Source organism: Natator depressus, chromosome 13, assembly GCF_965152275.1.
Source record: "Natator depressus isolate rNatDep1 chromosome 13, rNatDep2.hap1, whole genome shotgun sequence".
Taxonomy (NCBI): Eukaryota; Metazoa; Chordata; order Testudines; family Cheloniidae; genus Natator; species Natator depressus.
Window position 1 is genome coordinate 25739477 of NC_134246.1, and position 17038 is coordinate 25756514.

At 47.1% G+C, this 17038-nt stretch overlaps 1 protein-coding gene across 1 annotated transcript; it reads left to right on the forward strand.

Annotated features, from left to right (window-relative positions):
- The first annotated feature begins 1805 nt into the window (after positions 1 to 1805).
- RAB5IF (RAB5 interacting factor) lies at positions 1806 to 13981 on the forward strand. The gene is made up of 4 exons (XM_074970266.1): positions 1806 to 2011; positions 7527 to 7630; positions 10346 to 10475; positions 12100 to 13981. The coding sequence occupies exons 1-4, from the start codon at positions 1877 to 1879 to the stop codon at positions 12139 to 12141; spliced, it is 411 nt and encodes a 136-aa protein (XP_074826367.1). The 5' UTR covers positions 1806 to 1876; the 3' UTR covers positions 12142 to 13981.
- The last annotated feature ends 3057 nt before the right edge of the window (positions 13982 to 17038 follow it).

Consider the following 17038-nt stretch of genomic DNA (forward strand, 5'->3'; position numbering starts at 1 on the left):
GTCAGACAGTAGTTCTCTTCTCAGGGCGTAGCTTTAAAAGGTTGCGTCTGGAGGTGAGAATTTGCATTTTCCTCCCCTCAGATATTTCCTAGGAAAGCCACTTAATTTTGTTTTTCCTAAAAGTTCCCTCTTGCATAGCACATTGTTTAAAACAGTCCCTTGAAGCTCTGAACACTTCCCAAGGTATACACTGGCCACGTGTCTCCCCTAGGGAATTTACGTGCAATCCCACAATAATACATAAATTTTGCATTTATAATGCCATGGACCCCAAAGCTATTTAAACTTAATTCAGTATGATCTCCCAATGATATTGCCATATCTCTCACAAATACTTCCTCCCCACCTCCCAGGCAAATGGCTGGTGCTGCCTGTCCTGCGGGCACCCCCTTACAAAAGGTCTCTGTTGGGAGGGACAGTTGGTGTCTATGAATTGGCAAGGATGGTGTCCCTAGCAATAGGTGCCAGCTTCCCCTCTGCCGGGTGTAGGGTGACCAGACAGCAAGTGTGAGAAATCGGGACGGGGTGGAGGGGTAATAGGCACCTATATAAGACAAAGCTCCAAATATTGGGACTGTCCCTATAAAATCGGGATATCTTGTCACCCTAGCCCGGTGGGTGCTTGACCCCCACCCCCCGCCCCTGCCCCGCCTCTTCCCACCCCTGCACTGCCTTCACCCCACCCCCATTCCACCCCTTCCCCAAAGTCCCTGCCCCACCCTGCCCCCATTCCACCCCCTTCTCCCAAGTCCCTGCCCCTGCCCTGCCTCTTCTCTGCCTCCTCCCCTGAGCGTGCTGTGTCCCCGCTCCTCCACCTCCCTCCCAGAAAGTCCCAAGCACTGCCAAACAGCTGTTAGACGGCGGGAAGTGGGGACATGGCACGCTGGCGGGGGGAGGGGGGAGGGGAAAAAGGAGGCAAGGAGTGGGGAGCTTGGCTGCCCTCGGTTAATTTTTCCCCGTGGGTGCTCCAGCCCCAGAGCACCCACAGAGTCGGCACCTATGTCCCTAGCCTCTGTTTGCCAGAAGCTGGGAATGGGCAACAGGGGATGGATCACTAGATGATTACCTGTTCTGTTCATTCCCTCTGGGGCACCTAGCACTGGCCACTGTCAGAAGACAGGATACTGGGCTAGAAGGACCGTTGGTCTGACCCAGTATGGCCCATCTTCTGTTCTTACCTGAATTGAGGCTTGGAGGGGAGGGGAGGAGAGGCGCTAGAGGCTGGCAGATGTAGTAGTGATCTGAGAAGCTGCTGTGGGGGGGTTAATGTGTGGCTATGCCCCACGCCAGAGGGGGCAGCTCCCCAGTATGGAGTACAGCTCCCCTGGGGGAATCAGAGAGCATGGGAAGCTCAGGAGGGACTGTGGGCTCAGTGGTTTGAGCATTGGCCTGCTAAACCCAGGGTTGTGAGTTCAATCCTTGAGGGGGCCATTTAGGAAGGTGGGGCAAAAATTGGGGACTGGTCCTGCTTTGAGCAGGGGGTTGGACTAGATGACCTCCTAAGGTCCCTATTCTATGATCTGCCCCCTATCCCCCTGCAGCTCCCCTCCTCCCTCTTGGAGAGGGCCCCCCCCGCTCTTTCCCAAAGCCCCACCCCATTCTGCAGCTCCTCTCTCCAGGTCTCTCAGGCCCCACCCTCCAGGGAATAGCAGCAACGCTTTTCAGAATGACCCCTCCCTCTTGCCGTAGGGAAGGAGACGGCCCCTCCCCATCGTGCCATAGGGGGCGGTCCGGCTTCAGCCCCGCCCCTCCCCTCCCTAGCAGGGAGTGGTGTGATTGGCTGAGCCCAAAAGCCGGCCGTCACGTGCGCTGCTTCCCTTGCTGTGACCGCGGGGCCTGAGGGTGGCGGGGCGGCCTGTGGTGGGGCCTGGGGAAGATGAGCGGCGCCCGGCGGAAGGAGGAGCCGCCGCCGTCGCACCCGCAGCAGCACCTGGTGGCCAACGGCGGCGGCGCGCTGCGCGGCTCGGTGTGGGGCAAGGCGCTGCGGAGCGACTCCGCCTGGGAGGACAAGGTGCGGCCGGGGCCCGCGCGGGGTGGCCCGGCCTGGCTGGGCGGGGAGAGAGGGGGCGGTGCTCGTCTCCCCACGGGCGCTGGGGGGGGCTGCTGCCGCCCGCTGGGGGTCGCCCGCGGGCGCTGGGCGGGTTGAGGGGGGGGGGCTGCCGCCGCCCGCGGGGGGTCGCCCGCGGGCGCTGGGCGGGTCGAGGGGGGGGGGCTGCCGCCGCCCGCGGGGGGTCGAGGGGGGGGGGCTGCCGCCGCCCGCGGGGGGTCGAGGGGGGGGGGGCTGCCGCCGCCCGCGGGGGGTCGCCCGCGGGCGCTGGGCGGGTTGAGGGGGGGGGGCTGCCGCCGCCCGCGGGGGGTCGCCCGCGGGCGCTGGGCGGGTTGGGGGGGGGGGCTGCCGCCGCCCGCGGGGGGTCGCCCGCGGGCGCTGGGCGGGTTGTGGATACTTGTAGCCCCTTGAGCTGGGGAAGCCCTTCTTTTTTTTTTTTAATCTGGCAGTTTTTTTGGCACATCCTCAGAAACCCTATTTTGAGTATTTTTCAGAAATCAGACTAGTCATTTCTTCCCGGTGAGACGAAGGCACAGAGACTTGGGGTGAAATTGCAGTGCTCTGTGTTGGAGACAGTCTATGTGCTGATTTTGTAACTTTTCTTTAATAATTAGAGCTATAAAACTTCCCATGGAAGCAGCTAAAGGCATTTTCCAACCGACCCTGCTCTTTAGGACACTATGAATTAATTTGTGCTCATTTAGGCCGGGTCTATGCTTTGAGCTTATATTGGTATAACTACGTTGCTCAGAGGTGTGAAAAGTCCACACCCCTGAATGATGCAGTTATACCAACCTAACCAGTGCTGTCGACAGGAGGGTTTTTGTCAACATAGCTACCACCTCTCATGAAGGTGGATTAACTATGTTGACAGGAGAAGCTCTGCCATTGGCATAGCAGCATCTTCACTGAAGCACTACAGTGGCACAGCTGCACCATTTTAAGTGTAGACCTGTCCTTAACTGTATCAGTGAGCCATGTCTGATGAATGGTGTGAGCTGGGAGGAAGCTGAGATTTTAGAATGATATAGAAGCAGGTAGAGGATGCTTACTGAATAGAGCACCTAACATCATGCACGTACAAGCAATCTCATGTTTTGCATGCATAAAAAGGGAAGGAAGGAAATTGTTAAAAGAAAATCTCTCCATACACGTCTGTTGTAATGAGATGTAGTTGTAGCCATATCAGTCCTATGATATTAGAGAGAGAGGGTGGGTGAGGTAATATCTTTTATTGAGCCAACTTCCGTTGGTAAGAGAGACAAGCATTTGAACCACACAGCTGTGAAGAAGAACTCTGTGAGGCTTGAAAGTTTGTCTCTCTCACCAACAGAAGTTGCAATAAATCTTTCAATAAAACATATTACCTCTCCCACCATGTCTCTTTCACAACGAGAGGTATATGTGGGAACGTGTTAAGTATTGCATGGTGGTCTAGACTAGTTCTGAAGCATGCAATGTTAGTAAAAAAAAAAAATGTCAGTGGCTAGTCTACACTGGCCCTCCTACTGGTGCTGATAATGTTACAGCAGTGCTAAAAGAACAGAGGGTGGATTTCAGAAAACTTCTAGCATAGATGTAGCCTCTAGTGCAGGGGTGGGCAAACTTTTTGGCACAAGGGCCACATCGGGATTGCGCAACTGTGTGGGGGGCTAGGTAGGGAAGGCTGTGCCTCCCCAAACAGCCTGGCCCCTGCCCCCCTCAGAACGCCCGACCCACCCACCCCCCCTGCTCCTTGACCCCTGACTGCCCCGTCCCAGGACCCCCCCCCCCAGCTGCCCCTGGGACCCTACCCCCTCCCTAACCCCCCCTGCTCCCTGTCCCCTGACTGCCATGACCCCTATCCCTGCCCCCGGGACCCCACCCCCATCCAACTCCCCCTGTTCCCTGACTGCCCGCCCCCCGTCCCAGAACCTCCGCCCCATCCAACTGCCCCTGGGGACCCCCTGCCCCATATCCAACCCCGCTCCCCACCCCCTTACCATGCTGGAGCCAGCCACACCGCTGCACTGCCTGACAGGAGTGGCAGGCCAGAGCGCTGCCTGTGCAGCGGCATGACTGGGGGCGGGGTGGCCAGGGGCTAGCCTCCCCAGCAAGGAGCTCAGGGGCCGGGCAGAATGGTCCTACGGGCTGTAGTTTGCCCACCTTTGCACTAGTGCTTGCGGTGGACTTGTCTTGGCTTAAAAATGCTTGCTGGCATTAGTGGTATATTGGCAAACCCTGCTAGTGGAGAGATGGCGTGTACTAGCAAAAGTTGCTTTGTCAATATAGCTTAAACCAGTTACCTGAACAGGGTGGTCTGTACAGGCAAAAGGGCTTCTTTGCTGGTAGGACTGTGTCTACATTAGGACATAGCTATGTCAGTTGAAGTGGTGAAAAAGTTGCACTCCTGACTGGCATAGCCGTACTGGCAAATTTTTAAACTGTAGACCAGACCTAAGGCTAGGTGAGTTTCATTTGGTCATATATACCACCTCTACTACAGAAATAGACAGTTCCCCTGTAATTTTATGTAAAACAAGTCATTTAATCTTTCTCTGCGTAAATTCCCTATCTGTAGTAAATGAGAGTAATACTTTCCTACCTCACAGGAGTGCTGTGAGAATGAACTTATTATCTGTGAGGTGCTCAGATACTATGGCGGTGATATAAGTAGATCTCCAGCTTCCTTTTGCTTCGCGTTCTGTCTGTACATCAGGCTAGTCTTACTGTCACCTTGTGAGTGTCCCAAGTGAATACAATTCCATATTCTCAGTGCAGTTACCCCTTTTATGTCAATCATTTGTTTAGACTACTGGTTTAAAAGGGTTATTTGCTCCTGTTGTTCAGATCTTAGCGTGTAACTGGTTACAAATGTTCAGTGTGAGTTCTACAACTTACGTATTTATAGAGGACCAAAGTCTGCTCTGTTACACCAGTATAAATCCAGAGTAACTTCACTGACTCTGGGTGGACTCTGGATTTATACAAAGATAACTAAGGGCTTGTCTACGCTACCGCGTGGGGTCTATCTAAGATATGCAACTTCAGCTACGTGAATAGCGTAGCTGAAGTCGACTTACTTAGATCTACTTACCACAGTGTCTTCACTGCGGTAAGTCGACAGCTGACGCTCTCCCATCGACTCCACTTGCGCTCGTCATTCTAGTGGAGAACCGGAGTTGACAGGAGAGTGCTCCGCAGTCAATTTTAGATTGACCCCCGCTGGATCAATTGCTGCCCGCCAAACCGGCAGGTAGTGTAGACAAGCCCTAAGAGCAGGATTCAGCTCATTGACTCTGTTTTTAGATTTAAATAAGATTTCTACCTGCACAATCCAAAAATCAAAACTAGGAATAAACATTTGGATGTTTCCTTTGATTATCTCTTGTAAGATGATGGTCATCCAGGTGAGCTATTTGGGGAGTAGCACAGCGTAACTGGTGAGGCTGAGGGCAGGTCTACACTACCACTGCCGGTCAATCTAAGTTGCGCAATTTGTGTTGTTAGTAGCGTGACTCAAATTGACGCAGCTTAGATCTACTTACTGCAGGGTTCACACTACACTATGTCGAGGGGAGATGCTCTCCCGCCGATATTGCTTCCGCCTCTCATTGAGGTGGAATACAGAAATTGATGGGAGAGCGTTCTTTCATCAACTGAGCTTGTCTTCACTAGACCTGCTAAATTGATGCTGCCAGAGTGTCTGTCATGCTGTCATGGCTTAACTCTTCTGCAAATTTTTTCAATTATAAATGTCATGACTGCTCAATAATTGGTTGTGGTTTTCTTTCATTAAAACAACACATTAAGGCCTGGATTCTGCAAAATGGATACATATACCATAAATTGTTCTGCTGAAGTCACTGGGACTACTTGCATGTGTAAATTAAGTTCCTGCATATGTGTTTGCAGAGTCAGAGCTGTGATCTCCCAAATGGGAGCAGAGCGTAAATAATGCAGGGCTGCCGCCGTAACTCCGAGAGCAGTTATTTTCTGTTTTTGTAAAGTTGTATTTGGAGGTGACAGAACCTGTAAAACCATGTAATTTAGGCATGTTACCCATTCCTATTAAAATAAGCCTTAGTATCATTTTATATTAAAAATCAGTATTTTTTCTATTTGAATCAGATACTTTTTTTAGCAATTAAAAAAAAATAACAATACATTTGGAAGAATGTGGGCTGTGATTTTTAGCTAGAATTGTGACATTTTTGCATTTCTTGCTATAAACAAGCTGTGACTCGGAGCGCTTTGTTGTAACAACGCAATCAGCAGGGCAATGGCTTGAGTTTTCAGTGCTGTCAGTCATCGTGCACATAAAAGGCCTTCTCTGAGGTGCCACTGCCAACATGGCAAAGGAATCATTAGAGCTCCTGAGGATGCTGCCACAGTTGAGTCACCAGAGCATCTTTCTTCTGTGTGCAAATGTTTCTTTTAAAAAAAAAAAAATACTCTGAACATGATAGAAGGTGAATTGATTATGAAGATTGCATCATTCAAATAAGAAATATTGAGCTTTTTGGAAAAATTGACTTCAGTATAATATCAGTGCATGGAGAGAGGATGTTAATGCATTATTTCACCTGATTGGCTTCAAACAAGTTTAGATGCTGGGAAGTGTGGAAACCCAAACTACCTTTTACAACCCCATAGGACAGAATTTGGCCTACAGAATTTTTATTAAGTTATGGTAGTGCATCCTGTCTTTAGTGAAGTTGCAAAGGTGTATTTGAGAGCAGAATTGAATTTTGATTTGAAGCATGTGGCAGAATAGGATACAAGCATTCATAGCTTCATGAAGTCTACAAGGAGAACAGGAATAGAAAGTTACACATTGCTGTCACTCAGGTATGACTCTGAATACAGACATGGGATGCAGTTTTAGGTACCGGTAGGTGCCATTTTTAGTCTCTTTGGAATAGAATTGAACTTTAAACAATGCTTTTTTCATAACTGATTTCCCCCCCCCCCTTTTTTTAACAGTCCCATGGAGACTCAAAATCAAAATCTTTCCTTGCTGATGATGGTTTTTTTATCTCCATGATTCATACACACCTGTTTGTCATTTGTGGTTGCTTGAGAGTGCTGATTTGCTGGCAACAGTTGTTTGTGGGTGATGGGAAAGAATTCAAGAATGATGTAGGCTTTTACAAGTGGTAAAGAATATAAATAGCTGAAAAGTTGGAGCTATGAACATTTTTAGTATCTAATTCTAAAACAAATGGACTAAATATCTGTTCTTTGTGTGTCCCACTAGTGGGAGAACTGTAAACTGAAGCCAGAACTTAGAAAAGGGGGTGGGGGGGATCCGTCTATTGCCATTAGATACTTTCAGATACTTTATAGTTTCTTAAAGTATTTTTTCTTTTGAAAAACAATCTGTTCAGAGCCTTGATTTTTTCCAAGTTAGTTGCATGAGGGGTTCTTATAAATGTTTTATCTAAACTAGATATTATATGTGAGATATCAAACTTTGCTGTTTTTTCTCTCTCTTCAGGATGAGTTTTTAGACGTGATCTACTGGTTCCGACAGATCATTGCAGTTATTTTGGGAGTCATCTGGGGCGTAGTTCCACTGAAGGGATTTGTGGGAATAGCAATGTAAGGTTTCTTTCCTCTTATCTGACATGTATTTTTTTTTTTTTTTTTCAGATGTGGCGGTCACAATAACTCTAGGCCATTTTAAAACAGCAAAGCAGTGGGGTGCTGGAAATGCATTAAAGTCTGACATTTCCTTTAAATACTGTATCATAGTCCAAAGGATAAATCACGTGACCTCATGAGCCAATTGGTACCTGTAACTCTTTCCCTCCATCCCCCATTCTGAATAGTTATTTTTTTGCTTTAAAAACCTCTCGGAATTACTGGAGAAATATCCAACTTCTGTCTTAGAGCAGTGATTCTGAATATTTTCCATACCATGACGACTTTTCCCCATACTGGGACCCCCTGTCCCGTGTAACTGGGATCCATATGGGAAAGGCAGGGTGGTTACGACCCCGATAATTGTTTGCAGCTTCCAAGTTGAGTACCCTTGTTGTACAATGTGTTCTGTACAGTCCCACGAAGGGTGTGTGTTCCTTTTGAAATGAAAAAAGTGTCTCCAAAACAGTAGAAAATGTAAATGGTAACAAGCAAAACATCATTCTTGGGGGTCTTCTGCTGTTCTCTCATGAGAGATACTATTTTACCAAAATGTGTACCTTCAATATCATTGGAAGGGGCAGGGGCATCGAAAATTAACTTTAAAAAAAAAAAAAATTATATCCATGCATATATATAGTAAAACCTGTAATCTGGTTAGATGTATGGGATCCTTGTTCCCTTTTTATTAAAGATATCAAAGTGTTATAGTGAGCACACTAATTAATTTAAAAATGTTATAACAGGGTTTGTAAAGTTTACCAGCCACCTATGAGTTAAAGGACCAAGCCTGCTAGACAGAAGTAAATACAGAAGATGGGAGGGGCACCAGGGGCGGTACTCTAGGTGTTGAAGCGGGGTAGTACTGGGATTTCATATGGGGTGCTGTCCCTCAGTTCTGATGGGGGACTCCGTATTTCTATCTGCCTGTGGCTAGTTGATGTCTTGAAAACTTAGCTTTACACCCCTCTAGGTGCTGGAAGGGAAGTTTTCTGTCTCCTCCCCTCTCTCAGCACATCTTAGGTGCTGCAAGAAGGCAAGGGGGAGGGTAGGTAGTCTCTGGTTCTCTACACTTTCAGACTGTTTTTGACCATGGGGCGGGGCGTGGGTGAGTCAGTCTTCTCCAGTTCCTGCTTCTGCTGGTGCTCATATTTTTCCCAGCAGCAGCAGTGTGACATTGATACAATTTTGGAGAGTTGCATTGTTGCTCACATGGTTCATAACAGTAGCACTGAACCTGACTAGTCTTGTTAATACCATTGTGAAACCACATGGGAAAGCTCTGAGCAGCAGAGACATTGAGGCTGTTTGCAGACTCCGGAAGAAAATGCTACATTGTTTTGCATCTTGAAGATCATCTTCACAACTCTTAGGGCTAGAAACACTTTGTTTTACTGGAAGCTTAAATTCTGCAGAAATTGAGGGGTAAGAGCCCCGGGGAAAGCTTTATATTAACCACTGGAGAACTGGTTTTTCAGTCCCTGTTATAAATAGTTAAAACTAAAGTACAGTTACAACAGATGAGAAATACACTGTGTTCTTGCTTCTGTTCACTTACTTGTTTAGTGTGTCTTCCATCTGTTTGTGTAAATGAGTTTGTGTGGAAGGTTATAAAAGTAACTGAAGCTGATATTTGGTAAACAGTGGAATCTTCCACACTGGGGAGCTTGTGTTTAACAGTTTCTTAATGTGCCAGAAACATGTAATGCAACTACGATTATTGTAGGTTCTCTGGCAAATGTTATGCATGTTCTCTTTTTAAGAGCAACATGGAAGGCAAGAGTCCTGAGTGTATCTGGCACAGAGCTCCAGTCTTTTTCCACCCTTATCCTTTCATCCCACACAACTTTTCTTGCAAGAAGTGCACTGTTTGAAGGCAAGTTTTCACTTCCCAGGTTATCCCAATCCTGGGTCTCTTGAGGCCAGATTTAACTGTGCACTGGAGCTTGTGTGATCTCTGGGACAGGCTGATGGTTGTCTGAAGTTACACCCTAGCTGTGGTGGCCCTTAGCGCTTGCCAGGAGCACAGAATGTGCCCAGGCCACATCAGATCCCCCCTCTGGTCTGTCCATGCCTGTCTCCGTGCTGTACCTGGCTGTAGGGACCCCCTTCGCACTAGCTTAGGAGGCAATAAAGTGCGGTCCCAGGAAAACAGCAGGTTGGGCCCTGCGTGTTTTAGGGTGAGATGAGCTCTGTTAGGCTTGGGTTTACTTTACTAAACTTAACTGGTGCTGCGACAGAGAGGCTGATAGTGTATTTAAGTCCTGGGGTTTTAGCTTTTATTCTGGTGATCTCCTGAGCATTTAACTACCAATCCCTGCCTCTAGGGCCACAAATCTGTGCTCTACTGGCAGTGTGTGATGGTGGTAATCTTAGGTTTGGATAAGAACTTGTTCCCTGCTACAACTATATGAAGCCAGACTGTACGTGTACTTGTAGATCCAGCACTTGACAGGCTGGGGAAAAAGTGGGTAGAGTTAACATTCCCTGCACTGGAGAGAATCCGCTCTTGTATGCTTTCTTTCCAGAAGGCAGAAGAATTTGAACTGGAGCCTCTCGCAAGCTGGGGACAGGAGGAGAACATCCTACTCCTTGGTTGTAATGTTGATTAGATCATTAGACGGTTTTATCCTATAATTTGGAAATGATGGCTCCTAATATCTTTGTCCCCAGATTCTGCCTGATCAACGCTGGCGTCCTATACCTCTATTTTAGTAGCTTTCAGCAGATAGATGAGGAGGAGTATGGAGGCACATGGGAGCTAACGAAAGAAGGATTCATGACATCGTTTGCACTGTTTTTGGTAATTCCCTCCCTTCCTCCCTGCTTCCTTTCCAGTTGTTCCAGTTACTGCCTGTGGAGTAGTAGTGATGAGATGAGATGTGAGTGAGTAGGAACGCACCATGGAATCCTAGGTAAGGGAGGGATAAGGGGCAGAAACTTCACAGCTAGGGGAAAGAATGCACGTTAGCAGTTGTAAGGTCAGTTTATTCTTAGTGTTCCCCCTCTCCGGCTAGGGGAGGTTGCCAACACTTTGGAGGATAGAGTTAAAATTCAGAGGGATCTTGATAAATTGCAAAACTGGACTGTAGACGACAAAATGAATCCAACAAAGACAAATGTAAGGTGTTACGCTTAAGGAAGAAAAGCCCAATGCACAAATACAGAAGGATAACTGGCTTGGCGGCAGTTGCTGAGAAGGATCTGGGGATTGTGGTGGATCACAACCTCAACACGAGTCAGCAATGTGATGCTGTTGCAAAAGAAGCAAATGCAATTTTAGGTTGCAAGTCACAGGAGGTGATAATACTGCTCTACTCAGTGCTGGTTAGGCCTCGGCTGGAGTACTGTGTCCAGTTTTGGTCACCAGTGTATAGAAAGAACGTAATGAAACTGGAAAGGATCCAGAGGTGAGCAGCAAAGATCAAAGGGATGGAATGCCAGCCATAGGGATGGAATGCCAGCCATATGAGCAAAGGCTGTAGGAACTAGGTATCTTTAGTATGGAAAAGGAGATTAAGGGGGGACCTGGTAGGGGTCCTCAAATACTTGAAAGGCTGCCATAAAAAAGATGGAGAAAAGTTGTTCTTGCCACAGAGGGCAGGACAAGAGGCAATGGGTTCAAACCACAGCAGATTTAGATTAAATCTCAAGAAACATTTCCTAACTGTGAGAACAGTAGGACAATGGAACAGACTGTCTGGGGAGGTTGTGGAAGCTCTTCCACTGGAGGTTTTCAAAAGGAGGCTGGGTAGCCATCTGTCTTGGATGGTGTAGACACAACAAATCCTGCATCTTGGCAGGGGAGTTGACTAGACCCTTCTAACCCTGTGGTTCTATGATGATGGCAGTGCAACTTTATTTTTAAAATCTGCTCCCCATTTCCATCAGGGTGTAATCTAGAGCATTGGCATTTGTTATATTGAATTCACTGCTCTTATTTTTCAGGGTCTTTGCTATGACTCGGTAATACTGCACCTTTAAAATTTTTCTTCTGTGCACCTCTCCCCCACCCCCAAAAGTACCTGTGATCCCATTTGCGGCTGTTTTGAAGCTGCATAGATTCTTTGGTGGCACTTCAGTATGGGGCAAGCCAATCAGATGGCAGACTGCACTTGTCTGTGGTATGTGACATTCCTTATAGCTGTCTGCAGTGGCCCCAAAGTTGAAATTTAGTTTCCTGTCAAGTAAAGTGGCCTCTTATTGAGAACAGTGAGGGATTTTTGATGGTAAAAATGACTTACCCCATGAAGTTGCAACTTGGATTCTGTTTGTGGTTGTGCCTCTAGCACCGCTCACAGCACTAGCAGGGCTCATTGAAAAATTCATCCTTTTTTGTGATAAGGGGGAGGGCAGTAAATGTTTGAAACTTTTCCACAGGGGCTTGATTAACCTTCACTTTCTCTCCTTGTTTGTCCCTTCTTCAGGTTGTTTGGATAATCTTTTACACTGCCATCCACTACGACTGACAGCCTGCAGCCCTTGCCTCCCATTCCAGTCTTCAATAAATCCAGGAACATTTTAATAAATCAGAGCCTGTAATGGACTGGTGGGAGATGAAAATCAGCCACCTTTTTGTACCAGTGGTCCGAGGAGCCTGGAACAGCCCCAGCTCCCCTAACAGAGAAGCCAGTCCGTCTTGATTTTATACAAGTGTTGCTTATTGGAACTTTTTAAAAAGCCATCACAATTTTTGAAAGCCGTTCAAGACTATTCAACTTTTGAACTTTTTCCATGACTTTATTCAATAACTGTAACAACCTCCTGTGTGCTAAAGGGTGAATCTATTAATTTAATTTGTGTAAGTTACCTCACCCTCTGGATGAAATCTGTCATTAAATTGTGACTTGTCTTCCATTGTTGTCCTTCAGACATAGTTTTAAAACAGCAGTCACTAAGTTACTTTCAGTGGAGAACACTGCAGCATTCAAGTAGTACATGGAGTTCAATGGTTGCCCTTGGCTTCTTTGAAGATAATTAAAGATGTGATTTATTTGAGTAAAATGACTATTGTTACCATATTTTTTAAATTAAGAATCATTTGATCACCAGAATTTTCAAATGCTCTTGGCTAAAAACATGGATTTTTAAATAATTTTGCTGGGGAGAGTTAGTCATTTGCTTTGGGAATGTTTAACTTGTAAACAGTGTTCATCATGTTTAGGACCTCCATCATGTTTCTGCTAGCCCAGAGGGCTACCAACTCCGTTCCCGGAGCCTACCTCAGAGTTCAGTAGTCTAGATGGACAAAATAATTCCAGAGGCATACTTTTAAATGTCTGAATTTAACTGCTTAAAATCTTAATTTTTTATATGGTGTATATATAAGTTAATGGGGTTCAAATTCTGTTTATTGACAAATGCAGGAGACTAAAAATAGGTACAATTGAGGCAGCTAATGTCATAGATGCAGAATTATGAACTCTTTTAAAAGAGGCATTTTCCAAGGAGCAGATGGCCTCCAGATTTCAGTGTTGATCTCTTCATGGTACTGAGCAAAGCACCATCTAAACCAGATATTGCTGAGCTATCCCATCAGTTTAGAGCTACTCCTGAGTGTTGCCATAAAGGTTAGCTGGGGGCTGTTACTTCTCTAAAATGCTTAAGTATATATCTTTTCACAACTTGTATTGACAGCAGTAACATGCACAGTGCTGCCTACGCAGTTATCTCCAGGAAGCAGTGCCACCATGTGGTTTGGTTGTAGAATCGTCCCTGCTGTTCTAACCTGTAGTTCACATAAACTTGGGGAAGGTTTGTACCAAGATTGCCTTATGGTGAGAACTTGACCTACTTTTAATATTCTCTTGTTGAAATCCTACATTGTTTCCTTGTCCCTCTCTTCTGAAAGCTCAAGAGCCCAGAATTCTTATGTTTGCATATAAAGTTAGGCACCTAAATAACAGTTTTCAGTGCTGAAAGTAGGAAAGTGTCCCCTGCATTTCCCCCCAAACTTTAATAGGGAGGATATCTACTTTGGGAAGGGAGAGATGGTTAACTACTAGGTCCCTGCGAGCTGTGGAAAAAGAGGAGCTGAGGCTTGCTGCTATTGCAGTCTGAGTTGCCAGTTTAAAAAGTGAATGATCTCATGCAGACTCCTAAACGTGCTGCTCTCTTGTGTGTGTAAGATTTAAACCCTGCTATGATTTTCTCCTCCTCAGCTGTAAGCATTAATTTCCTTTGAGAAATGACCTGTCCACTAGTTTTAAGTTATTCTTTGCTATCATCAGGTTGTGCGTTTCCTTAATTATCCCCACCCATCAATAAAATAAACCATTGTATACTTGAAAGCAATCTATTAAATGTCACCTGACTAACCAGTTGTGTGGCTTCTATCCTCTGTCTTCTGAGTATTACAGAATGTTGGGAGCATGGGGCTTTTTTAATACCCTGTTTTGTGATCACTAATGTTGATCTGGAGCCCATGGTGTATAATTTGTCTCTTGGATCTGTGTCTCAGATCTGTGTCGACATATACCCTCCAGAGGGGCAAGGCAGCCGCTGGGATTTAAAACCTCATCTTCACTGGTAATGAAACGAGAACTGACCACTTCCCTCACTGCAAGCCTTGCATCCCTGTAGCATACCAGTTCTTGTGCTATGGTTGGCAAGCTCTGGTGGCGCTTTGGAGCTGGGCACAGAAGCGCTGTGGGAGCCCTGCAGACTGGGTTCTCTGTAAGTTTGCCCCAGGTTTGTGCATTTTCTTTGTGACTCCGTGCATTGCTGTAAAACTTGCGAAGTGTAAATTGGTGCATAGCTATTGTTGGCCCATGAACTCTCCCTTTTTATCATCCTGAGTGGAGAAGACAGGAGCTGGAGAGAGTGACTCTGCCCATCTCCTTACCTTGCTGTTGGACTGAGTGAGATCTGAAGTACTTCATCTGGCCCCCATCACTTTGGTACCAGAGCACCTCCCAGTCTCTAGTGTATGTATCCTCACAACACCCCAGTGAGGTAGAGCCGTGCTATTATCCTTACATGGCAACTGACTTTGGAACACCCAAGAACTGGCTAGTGAATGCTCATGGTAAAAGTGAGGTAAACATAGGAAGGGATTTTTATGAAGTCTTCTGGTTTGACTTTTCAAAATGAAATAGATACAGAAACATGATGTGCAAAAATACAACCATGATTGAGACAGATACAGTCCCGTGTGTTCAAACCCCAGTGGACTGAAATGTATTGATAGGGTTATTCCTTTCAGGAAGGGGAGATGCTTGGGGACAGTAGCTGCAATCTGTCTTGGTGCAGTGTTCTCCAATGGTTAGAGCTAGAAGGCAGACATGCTAGGTCCTATTGCCAACTCTTGATTATTAAAAGCTCATTTTTGGTGCAGTTCAGGGTGTAAAGATGGAGAAGCCTTCCCCAAGAAGCTTACCACCCAAAAGTTGAAAGATGGATAAGAATGCCCTGAGTGACCCAGAGGATGGTGTGGAGGGAGATGGAAGTGGGGTATGTCTTGAGAATTCAGGAGAGATTTAAAGGAAGAAGTGTGGCGGCCCGGAGCACTGGGCAAGGTGGGTCAGTCTGGGCATAGGGGACAGCCTGGAAGAGATCATGAATCTCAGAGTGGGAGAAGGAAAAGGAGGAGCTCGGTGATGGGCAGTAGTAGTGAAAAGAGAGATGTGTTGGTCAATGAAACAATATGAAAGCTGGGCAGCACTGTGCAGTGTCTTAGAGGTCAGGGATGTTATCGCTGATTTAGTAGGTGATGAGGAGGCAGTGGAGGAGAGCAGCACGGTCTGAGTAGCCAGCAATGAAGCGGATTTCAGCTGCTGCAGTTGGATGGAGGAGGAGGAGGCGTATCCTAGTCTAGGTAGTAAATAACTCAGGTGACTGCTCATTTAAGGATGAGTGAGGCAGAGATGTGTTAGCGAGATGTTGTTGTGGAGAGGTTTGACAACAGCCTGGATCTCTGCACAGAGAGGATTTAAAAATAACCCCATGAATGTGAGCCTGGCGAGCAAGGAGGTTGGTGGATTGACAATGCAGAGGGCTTAGGAGCAATCAGGAGCCCTGTTCTAGCTGTGTGGTGTTGGAGGAAGAGGTAGGAGGATGTGGTGGAGACAGGAAAGGAGCCTGGGGAGAAGCTGGAGTAGAGAGGGAGGCTCGAGAAGTGGGAACTGAGGCCAGTCACTGTAGGCCAGTTTGGGCACCGAATGGTCAAATGAAATAAACAGCACCCATCTCCGTGACAGAGTACCTGCAGAACCCAGCAAAACTCGACTGTTTAGCACCTTTGGGGAGTCTGGTGTCTTCTAGATAGGTGCCCACCCTTAAGAACCCCAGTCTGGAAAATGTTGGCCTTAGCCTCTGTGCCTCGAAAATGGGGCTAAGGCTGTGTCTACGCTACCACTTACATCAGTATAACTTATGTGACTCAGCGGGGTGAATAAGCCATCCCCCGTGAGTGACGTAAGTTACATCAACCTAAGCGCCAGTGTGGACAGCACTATGGTGGTGAGAGAGCTTCTCCCACCAACGTAGCTATGGCCACTCATTGTGGGTGGATTAATTATGTCAACGGGAGAGCTCTCTCCTGTCAGCTTGGAGCAGCTGCACTAGAGAGCTTACAGTGGTGCAGCTGTAAACTCTAGTGTAGCCATAGCCTAATGCTCTCCTTTGTATCACTGAGGTCCTCTGGGGAAAGGCAGTCTGTAAAGGGCAGCACTGTTTGTGGTGGTGACACAAAGTGGAGTGGGTCTGAGTGTGAGATGGATTTTTATACTCCAAATAGCAGAAGGTCAGCAGTCCCTGACTCTGCACCCTGGGCCTATAACACAGGAGCAAGAGGTGGTATAAATTTACAGAGCACTTAATATGGAACCAATAAATGTATCTGCCACGCTACCCAGCAGACACTTGAGGTCAGAGACTTGCAGGCAGGAGCACACTGCCAACACTGCCTCAGCTGGAAGCAGAGTTAATGGGAGAATAAAGACCTTTCCAACTACTGACAACCAAGCTGTGGGCAGCAGGAATGAGATGCTGAGTTTGTGGAAGTGAGTCTCCCGAGCCCCGACTGGCTCTCTGCATTCCAACTTCCAGCCAGCCCTAATAAATGCAGCCAGGAACTGGGATGAGTCTACAGGTCAAAGGAATGAATCGCTCTGCCAGCTGCATGGCCATGGGATTGTGCCTCTGCAGAAGGCAGCAGATGGTTGGGGGGAGGCAAGGGGAGTGTCCAACATCTGGGCCCAACTCAGCTTCTGCCATGAGATGAAATCAGGTGACTTCCTCCCACTCAGCCAAGCATGCTGGCTGGGATGTGGAAATTTGCAGGGATGGAAAGCCAAGTGTAAAATCTATTAACCCTTCCAGGGTGGCATTTTCGAGCCGGCAGCAAAGCAAACAGCCCTGGTCCGT